Source organism: Dreissena polymorpha, chromosome 3 (genome assembly GCF_020536995.1).
Source record: "Dreissena polymorpha isolate Duluth1 chromosome 3, UMN_Dpol_1.0, whole genome shotgun sequence".
In the NCBI taxonomy this organism is placed as follows: Eukaryota; Metazoa; Mollusca; class Bivalvia; order Myida; family Dreissenidae; genus Dreissena; species Dreissena polymorpha.
This window is the reverse complement of record NC_068357.1, coordinates 44,331,842-44,348,123: the sequence shown is the minus strand read 5'-3', so window position 1 is coordinate 44,348,123 and position 16,282 is coordinate 44,331,842. Positions and strand designations below refer to the sequence as shown.

Genomic DNA, 16,282 nt, shown 5'->3' with positions numbered 1-16,282 from the left:
AATATGGTACAAACATTGTACCATATTCGGTTGGAATAAGTTTTTCTATGCTCGCCAAAACGTATTTGGTACATACCAAAAAAACTCATAAAAATGAAAATGGCCTACGTATATGGTACATAAATTATGTATTTCTTAATAAATGAAATAGTCTGCCGATGTGTAAACTTTTTTTCAAACTCAAATACATTGTATTAACCTAATATTGGAAGTGACAAAAGTATCATCATCATCATCATCATCATCATCATCATCATCGTCGTCGTCGTCGTCGTCGTCGTCGTCGTCGTCGTCGTCGTCGTAACTAGCAGTAACAGAAACAGCTAACCTAACCACACTTTACATGGATTTTGCTGGTTGTGTAACTGTTTCGCCGGCTAGGTCAGTCGGTTGCGCGTCAGATTGGCACGCAGGCGGCCTGGGTTCGATTCCCGGGCGGGCCAGATACTTTCGTGGAGATCATTTATAGCAATTTTCAAATTTTTAAAACTTTTTTTTTCGAAAGTGTATTTTCACCAAAATCCGATTTAAGAGATTTTGAGCTCTTTTAAATGAATATATCTCTCCAAAAATAAGGATGTTTGACTGGCTGCTTTAGACAGGTGTGACTGTATTCCTAAACATTACTTTGTAAAGTTGATTTGTCGTTCCGACGTCATATTGCTGAGAAGCCGACAAAGCTTTGAAGTTTCCGATTTTTTCTTTGATAACGTGCCGCTTTAAAAAGGCGGGAATTTTGCACACGAGTCTTACTCAGAAGTCAGTAACCATATTTGACTTGGCGGTCGGCAAGAAAAGTTGTGATTTTCGACTAGAAAGAATTGAAATCCAAACTTTCTTCAAACTTCAAAAGAATTCTTGACAGTAAGTACTGTACATAATTTTAATTTTCAGTTGTCTTAATATGCATTGATGTTTTAACATGCATTGATTTTTATGTTTTATGCCCCCCCCCCCTCAGAGTGCATTTGCAGTTGTCCGTCCGTCTATCCAATTGTCCGTGGCATTCCTTCCGGGTGCGTAACTCCTAAACTGCTAAAATATTTAAGCTACAGTCATTTTTTCGAAAGTGTATTTTCCACCAAAATCAGATCGAGCTCCTGTAATCTGTAGATTTGAACATTTTAAATTTTATGGAGTTTATAGGTCTTTGACCTTCGAACCCTGCCTAGTCGTGACTTCTGGTGAGCGACCTAGGCCCCCAGGGCCCCTTCTTTATATCCCTTCCATCCACGTAGCATTGGTTTCTACAGACCGTTTGTCCGTTGACCGCCATAAGTTTGCCCGCTATTTTTCCCCTGAATTTGAATTCGGTTGGATTTCAATGAAACTTTACATGAAGTACTTGCTACTTTCATTGCGCATATTGCCCGGAAGTTCGGATTGTAAATTTTAGCGGAGCTATCAGACGAGTGATTTTAGCTCAGCTCATGTCGTGAGACATTCGTTTTCGACACGCGGTGTTCAATACAAGCTCTATTAACTAATGAAGTATAAATGTATAATAACTTATTATATTATTTCAGATGAAGGAAGCAATTAGGAGAAAAAGGAAGCAATTAGGGTGCTTGCCCAGGTCGAAGTACGACATTATTGTCAGATGTTTAAACGGATCGTTCGATGTCCCTGTGAAGAAACGGACACCTGAAGAGAATAATTGTTTGGCCATGATTAGAAAACGTAAGGACTTCGAGCTTGGTGACCGGGGTTCTTTATTGTGTGGCGGAAAGCAAGTCCTTGTGAAAGAAGATCTTCCTAGATTTGTTGAGAAGATGTTCATGGAAAACAAAGGATGTGGAGCAAGGGTTATTTACAACAAACTGAAAGTAAATTACACGGGGTTCTCGGAACAAGCTATCCTTGAAATACTGTACAATAGCAAGTATTACCATGAGAAGTATCCGAGATTTACAAACAAGCCAAAGCCAAAGACAATTACAGAAGAGGAACCAGGCAAAAGATGGCAGATTGACATAATTAACATGAAAAATCAAAGTGTTAGCTACAAGGGGTCCACATACAGTTATATTCTACAAGTCGTGGACGTTTATTCTAGGTACGTTATGCCAAAACCCCTGAAAACGAAGAGTTCGCGTGAAGTTGCAAAGGCATTAGAGGACGTGTTGATGGTTAACCTTGCCCCTGACATCATCCAATGTGACAACGGACTGGAATTTAAAGGCCCTAGTATGAAACTTTTGTTGAACAAGTACAACATCAAAATGATCAATAGTAGGCCGTATCATCCTCAATCACAGGGCAAGTGTGAAAGGTCAAACAGTGTTATAAAGGCCAAGATTCTATTTGCAACAAAAAGTAAACGTGGATTTAACTGGGTCGAAGGGCTTCAAGATTTAGCCTATGCCATAAACACAAGTTTCAAACGAGTTCTTGGGGGTCTCACGCCCTTTGAAGCCTACTACGGAAGAAGTCATGTTTTTACCAAAGAACGTCATAGTTCTCGTGAAATAAAGAAAACCATACGGCGAGCAAATAAAAAGGCTTACAGGTCGCTGTTGAAAAACGCAACTTCCCCAAGCAAGTACAAAGTAGGAGAGACAGTATTAATTCGCTATCCCTTTCGAAAATCCAGGGTGCCAACCAAAAGATATGTTATCGAAGGCAAGGTAGAAAAAGTAAAACGAAATGGTGTTTATATCGTGTCATTTCAAGTACCGAACAAACCCGAACTTGGATTCGTAAGCAAATCGGTTGGGGTCGAAAACATGACTAGCCTAACTGTTGCGTTAGAGAAACAACGAAAAATTAAAAAACATTCATTAAAACAGAACCGCTCAGAGAAACAAAATCACAGAACTAAGTACTATCATGTTTTAACACACCATGAAAATCTGCAGTTGTTGGATGGGGTGAATATTGCCATGGACCCAAATCCGGATGGAAATTGTCAATTTGCTGCTATATCGCATCAACTTGGTAAAATTGGTATATACAAAGACGTAGATGCTTTACGTAAGGAAGCAGTCCATCACATTGTAGAAAACAGATATTTCTATGAAACTTTTGTCTATGATGAAACATTTGATGAATACGTTAAGAATATGTCTAAGAATGGGACATACGGCGACAACCTCACGCTCATTGCACTTATGAGAGAATATAATTTGCAGTGCCTGGTAGTTTCTACCCGAGGACTAGAACACTCATCAATTGTGTCAGCAGATGGAAAGTTCGATGGTGATGTTGGAACAATTGCATTGGGGTATTTCCCAGAAGGATTTGGCATGCATTACGTTAGTATCCGTATCAATCAACGCGTGTACAAGGACATAATATCACGCTTAGAACAGTCGTATGACAACGGTGACTCTGGCGACAGCGCTGCGTCTGGCGACAACGCTGCGTCAGGCGACAACGCTGCGTCTGGCGACAACGGTGACTCTGGCGACAACGGTGACTCCGGCGACACCGCTGCGTCTGGCGACAACACTGCATCTGGCGACAACGCTGCGTCTGGCGACAACGGTGACTCTTGCGACAACGGTGACTCCGGCGACAACGGTGACTCCAGCGACAACGGTGACTCCGGCGACAACGCTGCGTCTGGCGACAACGGTGACTCCGGCGACAACGCTGCGTCTGGCGACAACACTGCATCTGGCGACAACGCTGCGTCTGGCGACAACGGTGACTCTTGCGACAACGGTGACTCCGGCGACAACGGTGACTCCAGCGACAACGGTGACTCCGGCGACAACGGTGACTCCGGCGACAACGCTGCGTCTGGCGACAACGGTGACTCCGGCGACAACGGTGACTCTGGCGACAACGGTGACGTCTCTGTGTGTTCAGCCCTGAAAGAGCTTCAAGATATGATAAACAATAGGAGGGCACAGAAGCGAACGACTTTTCCATTTCTGATGTTACCACTTCACATTCAAGTTGAAATTTTTAAGTTCTGCATACAATCAAACCCGTCAATCCAGTTTGTGTTGGCGAAGGTCGGCAAACCCTTTAGAGATTTAATAAGGTCAATGAGTTTGCAAACACCTAGAATTTACATTCGGCCGGATATTGGACTAGATACTAGTAACAGAAATCCTGTTAGCGTTCGTTTCCTATTAACAAGAGCGGGCAGAAACAGCGGTCTTATTTCGGCAATAAAAGAAATCATCAAGGGGCCAAAATGGGCAAACGCATGGCTGCGTTTGCGTGTTAGTGGAATCGGTTGGTATGATATCATAGATGTCATGTACAGACATTACAGGTGAAATATACATGTATATCGGTGTTTGGAAACCTGTTATGTTATTTTTGTGATTGATGATTATGTTCTTCTACCGGAAATTTGTTGTCATTTGCTCATTTACTGGTAACTTTTTACGAAGCACATTTGGGATATTTTGGCTGCTACTAAAATGAATGTATATATGTATATTATGTCTTGTCAAAATGCTACAGTTGGATTAAAATTTAAATGCTGTTCAATGTTCTTCAATATTACTTTGAAAAATCCTGTCAGTATACCAATAAATGAAAAAAGTACAAGTTTGTTGAATCTCTTGAATGAAACAAATTATAAAATACAAAATGTAAAATGAATATGTGATGATGATGATGACAAAACATTTGTGATGATGATGATGGTAAAAAAATTGTGATGATGATGGTGGTGGTGATGATGACGACAGTGGTTATGATGATTGGGGTTTGATGATTGTGGTGATGATGATGATGATGATGATGATAATGATGATGATGATGATGATAACAAACGTTTTGGGATGATGATGACAGCGATGTTTATCGGACGATGATGATGGTTATAATGATGATGATAAGTTTTTAGATGATGATGACGGCGATGTTTATCGGCCGACGATGATGATAATGATGATGATGATAACAAAATATTTGTGATGATGATGATGGCGATGTTTATTGGCCGATGATGATGATGATATTCTCATCGTCGTCATCATCATCACAACATCCTCATTATCGACCGAAAACATCGCTGTCATTATCATCACAAAAAAAACTTTTGTGATCACCATTACGATCATGATAATGGATATGATGATGTTGGTTTTGATGGTGATGATGATGGTGGTGTTGGTAAAGATAACAACGATGATGATCATTGGGGTGTTGATAATTGATGTGATGATGATGATGATGATGATGATGATGATGATGATGATGATGATGATGATGATGATGATGATGATGAGATAACGATGATGATGATGATGATGAGATAACGATGATGATGATGATGATGATTACGATGATGAGTGTGTATCATATTCGGAACGAATGTGGTACATTTTTCATCCGAATATGGTACAAGTTTGTACCATATTCGGTCAGGCATTTTACCCAAAAACTGCAGATACGTATATGGTACAATAAGACAGTTGTACCATATTCGGCCGAATATGGTACAAACTTGTACCATATTCGTTTTTGTACCAAATACGGTCCGACAAGTCTGTCCAGTTGGCATAGTTTAATCATGGAAGACCCTTTCTGCATAGACTGGATGTTTTTGTTTAGAAGAGACTTCCTTTGAACGAACAGTTCCATTAAAGCGGAACGTGCCGCATGATTAGCCTGTGTGAACTGCGCAAGCTAATCTGGTGTCATAGTTTACGAATATCGATTAAGCCCAGTTTTTCCAGAACGACGCTCGAAATGATGACAAATAGATTACTGTACTTAGTGAATAGCGATTGATAGTGCTTTGTTTACCGAATGTAACCTACAACGACTATTTTAGCGATGCATGTATTAAAACGATAGTTGTATCAACATCAAGTTGTAGCAGGTAACCTCAGTTGGAATCGACGTTTGACAAGTTAATTTACATAATGTCAAATGAAGGTGAAAGCGACTTGATACACCACTGACACTGTGCGAGATATATTACACAGAATCTCGTAAAATAAAAATTCTAAAGAAATTCCTTTCGTAGTGAGTAAGATGTTTAATATCGCTGAACTACTGTTTCTATAAAAGAAACTATTAAAAAAAAACAAAGTGTCAATATGGCCACCCGTTAAAATTTGTTTCCACCTGTAATCAAACCGATTAGTATCTGTCACACGTGTCAACATATGAAGCCTCGTTATAAAAAAACCTTTTAACTTGTCATCATGTCTTACAACGGGTTTTCTAACAGTCGCCACACATGTTGCCACACGTAGCTTTTATATAATAAACCAATCACGATAATCTCTCTTTTCATCAAGTGCGAAACTATATAAAAGGTTACCTTTTGTCTTTTATGAAAAGAGAAATCTCATTTCGTCGATAATTATATAGTTTGTGCCGAGCATAATAGCATTGTGTTACTGCAGCATTGGTGTGCCTTTGTTTTTATCGAAGATCATATCTTCCCATGGCTATAAGTATCCTTGAAATTTCGCTTTGACGAGTAGAATGCATTGTTTCATCAACGTGTCATATTTTAAATGTTTACAAATAAGCATCGCTCTGTAAAACGGGGGGTTTAATGCATGTGCGTAAAGTGTCGTCCCAGATTAGACTATGCAGTCCACACAGGCTAATCGGGGCCGACACTTTCCGCCTAAACTGGATTTTCGTCACGAATATTCTTCCTTTAAACAAACAATTGAATATAAGCGGAAAGTGGCGTCCCTGATTAGCCTGTGCGGACTGCACAGGCTAATCTGGGACGACATTTTCCGCAAATGCACTAACCCTCTTTTCACAGAGCGCGGCCAAAAGCATTCTGATAATTGGCTGTGTTTAGTGCCTATATTATTCAGGAGGCCAACATCACGGCACGGCAATCGGTCGCGTATTAGAATAATATGCACTATGTTGTAGTAACACTTACTTACATCACGTATGAATACTGCAAATCAAGTATATAACTATGAATACAAAATATAGGGCTAGTGAAACTATATTAAAACATTATCAGGAGGGAATAGCGAGCCTCGTTCTGCGGACTGCACTTTACGCACATGCATTAAGGTCAGTTTTTCCGAGAACGATGATCATGTGCATACCAAAGTATGTGTATGTATTAAACTGATTACATTCAACTATATAATGCTATATACATGATACTACATCACCATATATATGCGCAATAGAGAACAGAAAAGGAACGTAATCTCTATTAGCATTACTGTATCGATTGGCAAAATGATAATATTTACACACAAAAATAAGCAATCGGAATACTAGAGTCTCCTTAAAATATTGGTTTTCTAAATAAAAAATGCATTGTGTTTTATTACGATAAAGTCATGGTATGTAAAGCGGTAAACTCGTTATTCTATAATTGTTATTTCAAAACAAAACAATTAGCAACCCATAGGGTGCATGGTGATAACGAAACATATGAGTCGTGTTCTAAGAAAACTGGGCATAATGCATGTGCGTAAAGTGTCGTCCCCGATTAGCCTGTGCAGTGCACACAGGCTAGTCAGGTACGACACTTTCCGCTTTTATGGTATGTTCCGTTTAAAGGAAGGCCCTTCTTACCGAAATTCTTGTTAAGGCGGAATATATATATATAGTATAATAAATATGTTTGAGCCTCGCTTGGGAAAACGGGGCTAAATGCAAGTGCGTTAAGTGTTGTCGCATATAAGCATGCGCAGTCCGCACAGGATAATAAGGGTAGACACGATCCGACATAACTGATTTTTCGCTAATAAGAGACTTTCTAGTAACGAAAAATACCATACATACCATTTAATCCGAACGTGTCGTCGCTGCGAGGACTTCCAAGGCTTATCCGGGACGACACTTTCCGAGTGTTTGATATTTTTCGTTTAAAAAGTATCTTCTGAGGAAAAATCCAGTTAAGGAAGAAAGTGAATTAAAACCTGTTTTCCCTGAGCGAGGCTCGTATGAATAAAAAGAGGATTTTTGTTTGCTTTTTGGGTAACACCATGCATTTCTCGGTGAAGTTAAAAAAACAACAAGTATTTTTTCACCCTATATGTGTTATTTTCAGACAATGATGAGGTTAATCGTTTTCTTAAAGATTAGTAACAGTTAAGTATGTATAAGTATAACAAGTAACAACTACTCTTCAACGATGAATATGAAATTTTAAAATATTTGAAATCATGAAATGCCTTATCTGTAAATAATAATAATATCTTTGGGGTTTATTCGATTTGCTTTGGCAAAGGTGGTTACTAGACAATGTTTGGAAGATATTGGTTATACGCTTCGGAGCTGGCCATCTCGTTACCAACGTTGTTTTAACCTATTTATGCCTAGTGGACTCTCCCATCCTTTTAAATTGGATCAATTTATTTCCAAAATTATGGATGTCTAGTACATTAATCTCTATATTTAGAATATTTCTTACAGAAATTCCTTTAAGCAAACAGCGCAGACCCTGATGAGACGCCGCATCATGCGGCATCTCATCTGGGTCTACGCTGTTTGCCAAGGCCTTTTTTCTAGACGCTAGGCATAAATGGTTTAAATCCATAAACTTAAGAGTTATCAAAGCGTGCGTAACCGCCTTGGAATTGCAACGCAGTCGGGTTGTAAATAATGGTTTTCCTATTTTCAATGTAAGTTTCATATAATGCGTAAGGCATATGCAACTTTTTTACATTTCTTAACTGATGAACATCTTGCGATGTTTAATAAACCATCAAAAATACGTATATCTGAAAAATGGGTATTAGATATACCAACCTATTAACGTACACTGAAAATGCGAAATAAATTATCATCATCAACAGTTAGCAGCAAATGACATTAGATACTCATTTGCCTGTACGAAATCTCTATCATTTGATCGTTAAATGCTAATTATGCTACTTCTAATTATTATGGATGTACATTAGTGCATTAAGTAATATTACAAATATCAAGCGGAATCTTCAACATAAATATGTAATTACTCAAATTGTGGCACCATGCGAATATCTTTGCGGGATGCACGCTCACATGCATTATCCTAATGCGAACGAAATTATCTCGGCTATACTTTCTACTACGTACGTGACAACAACAGTGTTATATATTAATAGATGAATTTACATTTACGTCCGATGTCATTAAGATCGATTAGTGTAGAAACATATTATATCGTTCCTGTTATCAAGTCTTAAGCGTGCCCAGAAAAAGCATTTCAATATATTATCCCTAAAAGAAATAAATCACAAACTACCGGTATTATAAACATAGCTATACAATACATGACAATATATACAGACCATTATAAAACATAGGTATACAAAACAGTACAATATATTATGCACGTTATAAAACATAGGTATACAATACAATATATACAGCACGTTATAAAACATAACTATACAATACATGATAACATGTACAGCACGTTATCAAACATAGCTTTACAATACATTACAATATATACAGCACGTTATAAAACATAGCTCTATAATACATGATACTAAATACGTTACGTTATGAAACATAGCTCTATAATACAGGACAATATGTACAGAACGTTATGAAACATAGCTATACAATATATGACAATATATACAGCACGTTTTGAAACATAGCTCTATAATACAGGACAATATATACAGCACGTTATGAAACATAGCTATACAATACATGACAATATATACAGCACGTTATGAAACATAGCTATACAATACATGACAATATATACAGCACGTTATGAAACATAGCTATACAATACATGACAATATATACAGCACGTTATGAAACATAGCTATACAATACATGACAATATATACAGCACGTTATGAAACATAGCTATACAATACATGACAATATATACAGCACGTTATGAAACATAGCTATACAATACATGACAATATATACAGCACGTTATAAAACATAGCTATACAATATATGACAATATATACAGCACGTTATGAAACATAGCTATACAATACATGACAATATACAGCACGTTATAAAACATAGCTAAACAATACATGACAATATATACAGCACGTTATGAAACATAGCTATACAATACATGACAATATATACAGCACGTTATAAAACATAGCTATACAATACATGACAATATATACAGCACGTTATAAAACATAGCTATACAATATATGACAATATATACAGCACGTTATGAAACATAGCTATACAATACATGACAATATACAGCACGTTATAAAACATAGCTATACAATATATGACAATATATACAGCACGTTATAAAACATAGCTATACAATATATGACAATATATACAGCATGTTATGAAACATAGCTATACAATACATGACAATATACAGCACGTTATAAAACATAGCTATACAATATATGACAATATATACAGCATGTTATGAAACATAGCTATACAATACATGACAATATATACAGCACGTTATAAAACATAGCTATACAATATATGACAATATATACAGCACGTTATGAAACATAGCTATACAATACATGACAATATACAGCACGTTATAAAACATAGCTATACAATATATGACAATATATACAGCACGTTATAAAACATAGCTATACAATATATGACAATATATACAGCATGTTATGAAACATAGCTATACAATACATGACAATATACAGCACGTTATAAAACATAGCTATACAATATATGACAATATATACAGCATGTTATGAAACATAGCTATACAATACATGACAATATACAGCAGGTCATGAAACATAGCTCTACAATACATGACAATATATACAGCACGTTATGAAACATAGCTATACAATACATGACAATATACAGCAGGTCATGAAACATAAAACAAGAAGGGATCACCGCCTTGAACAGTCAAATATAGAAATTATTTCTCAGGCGAAATTCATGATTTCATAAACTATTTTTCACGTTTAAATCATTTATTTTCAACATTTGTTCTTACAAATAAGTTTATTTGATAATGAACCTGTTTTTCATTTCTCAAATCATTCGTTTAACCTCTAACCGGAACGTTAAATACGGGGCACATATGTGCAGCAATTCTTAATGCTCATCATTCATTTCTATGTGCACTCTAACAAACCCGATATATGTTTACAGTGTGTTAATACAGTGAAAATTTCACATTTATTTTTGAGGGCATAACTGAGTATTGCAATTAGATTTACATTAGATAATTACTATTATATGACATTGCGATAACAATGATAGTTAAAAATACTTATAGAAAATCATAACACTTCACGCAATAAGCATCTCAAGTTGAAAATATATCTATATGTGTATGTTAATTAATTCATGGCTAAGTGGTGTTGATATTAACATAGCAAATAAGCTTAACCAGTCAAGATTTGAGATTCACTCTGGCGATGACGCAATTGTTAACCCATTTATGCCCAATGGACTCTCCCATCCTTCTAAATTGGATCAATTTATTTCGAAAATTAGGGATGTCTAGTATACTTATTTCTGTATTTAGAATATTTATTATTGAAAATCCTTTTAGCAAACAGCGCAGACCCAGATGAGACGCCGCATCATGCGACGTCTCATCTGGGTCTACGCTGTTTGCAATGTCCTTTTTTCAGGACGCTAGGCATAAATGGGTTAAAATAACATGTATGTTTATAACGTCAATATTTTAATTTTAATTTATGAGATTTATTCAAAAATGTTAACAAAATGTGGAGACATTAATTACAGAGAAATAAAATGCACGTGTATATGCAAAGTTCACGAGGCCACAAATACTTGTAACTTGCACATTTCATTCGTGTTAAAACTGAAAAGACCCGCTTCGTATGTTCTGTTATGTTTTTAAGCCTTCCGAAGTTAAATGATGTATCAAGAATCCGAAGTTAAATGATGTATCAAGAAGTTTTTCGTTTATATTGTTCATGTGTTGATTTATTTAATAATTTGCAAAGACATGAGAAACTGTGTTAAAATGGACCGTGCTATGTAAAAATGGGTTTAATGCGTGTGCGTAAAGTGTCGCCCCAGATCAGCATGTGTAGTCCGCACAGGCTAATCAGGGACGACACTTTACGCCTAAGCTGGATTTTCGTCAATAAGGGCCTTTCTTTAAATGACAAATACAATAAAATCGGAAAGTGTCGTCCCTGATTAGCCTCTGCGGACTGTACAGGCTAATCTGGGACGACGATTTCAGCATATGAATTAAACCCCCTTTTTACAGAGCGAGGCTCATATGATTGCCATTATATATAATTTTTTGTACAATATATTTTTATTAGTCATGATTCATCAAGACGTTTCCACTTACCGCCGCATATCACATGCCATAAATCAAAACGTTCACAAAATGGTTTGCGGTCAAAATCAACAAACCTTGAAATAAATTTATATCGGTTTGATCACATTTTATGAATTAAAACCAGCTATCTCTACATCAGAACATGGGTGGTCGGGAATTTATAGCACGAGTGTGTTACCGAATCGGCCTGATGGTATTAAAATGAATATTTAATAATATTAAAACGATGTCATTTTACTATATACGCCGTGCGACAATTTTGGAGGGCGAATTTTACACAGAAGCGTTTAAATAAAATTTCATATTACTATAGAGGTGGCGTACTGGTTCATATGGATTCCAAGCTGTTATTTTATTGAGCCTCGTTATGGGAAGACAGGGCGTAATGCATGTGCGTAAAGGGTCGTCTAATATAAGCATTGCAGTCCGCACTGACTAATCAGGGACAATACTTTCCGATTTTATTAGGCAGGGATTTGATCCAGCTATGCTGGTTCCTGTCAAATCTCTGCGCGGAGGTTTTGGATTCATGTATCTGTATTAAAAAACATATTGCATGTGCGCCATAAAAGGTCATGATAGCCCTCGTATGTTTAGTAGTATTGTTTAACAGTGGTTTGCAATATAAGGTAAACATTTTCAAAGCATCGCGCCGTTCAGCTGAGTTCGATGTCCACGTGAAAGCTAGCTCAAAGAAGTCATCACAGCTATCTAGGTCAGCACACGACATTGGAGCATTGTTATCGGATACAGTCTAGGTCACCACACGACATTGGAGAATTGTTATCGAATACAGTCTAGGTGAGCACACGACATTGGGGCATTGTTATCGGATACAGTCTAGGTCAGCACACGACATTAGGGCATTGTTATCGGATACAGTCTAGGTCAGCACACGCCATTGGAACATTGTTTTCGGATACAGTCTAGGTCAGCACACGACATTGGAGCATTGTTATCGGATACAGTCTAGGTCACCACACAACATTGGAGCATTGTTATCGGATACAGTCTAGGTGAGCACACGACATTGGGGCATTGTTATCGGATACAGTCTAGGTCAGCACACGACATTGGGGCATTGTTATCGGATACAGTCTAGGTCAGCACACGACATTGGAACATTGTTATCGGATACAGTCTAGGTCAGCACACGACATTGGAGCATTGTTATCGGATACAGTCTAGGTCAGCATACGACATTGGAACATTGTTATCGGATACAGTCTAGGTCAGCACACGACATTGGGGCATTGTTATCGGATACAGTCTAGGTCAGCACACGACATTGGAGCATTGTTATCGGATACAGTCTAGGTCAGCATACGACATTGAAGCATTGTTATCGGATACAGTCTAGGTCAGCACACGACATTGGAGCATTGTTATCGGATACAGTCTAGGTCAGCACACGATATTGGAGCATTGTTATCGGATACAGTCCGGTTCCAAATCGTGTAATAAGTGGTATTTGAATCCCTTATGTAACAAGAAAATAAAACTGTCATAATTATTAATTTATGGTGAAATACTATTTATAATAATCAAAATTGGATGTCGCACCTATGGTGACTCAACAGTAAAATTAATGTATTATTTATTGACGGACAATGAAATAGATTGTCTGGATTATTATTTTTTATACACATATATTGTGTTGGAACACGATATTCACTATCATCTTGCAGATATTTAGCAAAATTAATTGCACACGAAACAAATGAATACATTTAAATATATTTTTGTATGAGGCATCGATAATTATTTTTGAATCTTCACTTTCCTAGACGCTAATTTGTTGTATGTCGTATAAACGAACATACATAACTTTCGTTGACAACTGTATAGTTCACGTTATATTTTCTAGTCGCAGTTTTACTGTGGTGATTGTACAATAACCCAAAATATATTAAAATCGTTAGATTTCACACAAATTTGTGAAAAGAACACCGTATCATATCCGTTTTCTTAGCCTATCTTTCTGTTGGCGCGCAATAGGCGTATCCCGTAATAAGGTTAGTTTTGGTAAAAATCTAACTGGCGGGTAAAAAAGGCTGACCAATTAAAACCCTTTCGAAAATACATATCATATCAACGTAATTATTTGAAAGAAACTGCGATTGATGCATGAAATATGTCAGAATTGTTTGTACCTGGTATTGATTTTGTTGTGAATCCCAGCGCATATCCGGCTTTCTGCCAACAGTTCGAGTAAATCTTCCAAGTTTGATGCAAATGCGAGGTGACCGAAGGCACCTCAAGTACCTAAAGGAGAATAAGAACAATGAAGATGATTATTTTAGTTGTATTTTTTTTCAAACACGCGTGCAAAAGTGATTATTTTATTATTTTACCGGCATTTTTAAAGAATAATTAAAAAAAAAAAACACTATTTTACCGACAATCACCTGGCAGTGCGTTGACTGATAATGGTAATTATATACAATCCTATTGCCCGCTCGTGCCTTACAGAAACCAGATCTAATTATGATATGATACGTCATATGTTGCAAAATATATAATGCCACCCAGGTCACTGAATAATTGCTCGACGCGTTTCCTTCTCATAACCTTAACTATCCTGTCTGATCCTCAGATATGTTAACAATGCTATTTAAGGTCTTTAGTAACATGGCGTTATTGTAATGCCTGACGAATCCTAATTCAATGCGTGACATTGGTAACTAGAACCATTATTGAATAAAAGTATCTGTCAACCATTAATGATGATAAGGTCAATGTAAAAATGAACACTACAATGATCAACCAGTCTTCTTAAATTGATCGCAAGAACCAGGCTATACGCCGAACTTTGACCGCCATGTCATTTAGAATGGTTATTTTATGAAAACAACAATCATTATCAACAACAAAAATGTTCATTTGACAAATCGGTATATCGAAGATCTGTCTTACGTAAAGCATATATGAAGAGAAAGAAACAAAATATTTTAATGTATATAAATACGAAGACAGGTTTTCAGATACCAACTCTCATGTAAAGTGCGTACAAACGGTATATCAATGGAATTTATATCCAGATATGCGCAATAATTGGTGTCTGTGAACATGGACCGGAATGTTGATATCGTGGCTTTGAAGTCTGATTGTTTATGGTGCTTAATATTTATTTCTTATGCCGTCGATGTCACGAGTTCTTTAAACTCAGTCATGCGGCGTTCGAACTTTTTTATAATCTTTGTTGATCCCACACCAGACATGCTAGTAACAAGGTACCGGAGATGTTATCTCGGAAGGAGAAACATAATCCTCTTGTAAGACATGTACTTTCGCCAAGCAAAATGTTCTTATTGGTCTTCTGGATAACTTGGTAGCGCGAGCACCAGACACAAGAAGTGTTCGTATATTGAGAGCTTCGTGATGTTTGCTTTCCATGTTAACCGCAGTAAATGATGCTTTTAATATGCGAGCTAAATTATTGTTCCGATTTGGCGTTCAAACGCCATTGCGCCAGCAGTTTTTGTTTCGTTTGAATAAAGTTTCAGTTATTTAAATTTTGTAGTTGTTTTATCAATCAAAATGACATGAACTTAATTAATTCTTATTTATAAAATTAAAATATTTTAAATAAGTAATACATTCACCCTGAATAAAGTTCAACATTGAACTTATTCAGCGGGTACAACTGTTGCTTTATAAGTACCGGTATGTGTTGCACGTTTTGTGCAAATGCTGCGATTTTTCATACTTGAAAAATAATTTTATATTTAAAAATACAGGGTCAACATATTTCACATAAAATATAGGCACTAAAGAAGTGATGAACCATAACGCAATCTACGATGGCATCTACTTTAAAGGGGCCTTTTCACAGATTTTGGCATTTTTTAACTTATTCATTAAATGCTTTATATCGATAAATGTAAACATTAGATCGTAAAAGCTCCAGTAAAAAATCAAGAATATAATTGAAAAAAGGAAAAGAACATTGCCCGGACCAGGTTTCGAACCAGTGACCCCTGGAGTCCTGCCAGAGTCCTGAAGTAAAAACGCTTTAGCCTACTGAGCTATTCCGCCGAGTACACATGTGTGACGTATTTTATACCTTATATAAGCAATCTTCGTAGTTTCACAAAATTTAGCGAC

The 16,282-nt window shown here is 36.7% G+C and overlaps 1 protein-coding gene across 1 annotated transcript in view; it reads left to right on the top strand.

Moving 5' to 3' along the window:
- Positions 1-220: 220 nt before the first annotated feature.
- Positions 221-16,282, top strand: part of LOC127872179 (uncharacterized) — a gene marked incomplete at both ends in the record, with an annotated part of 43,740 nt that continues 27,678 nt past the window's right edge. Inside the window, one exon of the mRNA XM_052415511.1 lies at positions 221-292. Within this exon, the coding sequence (XP_052271471.1) occupies positions 221-292 (72 nt within the window). The remainder of the gene's footprint in view (positions 293-16,282) is intronic.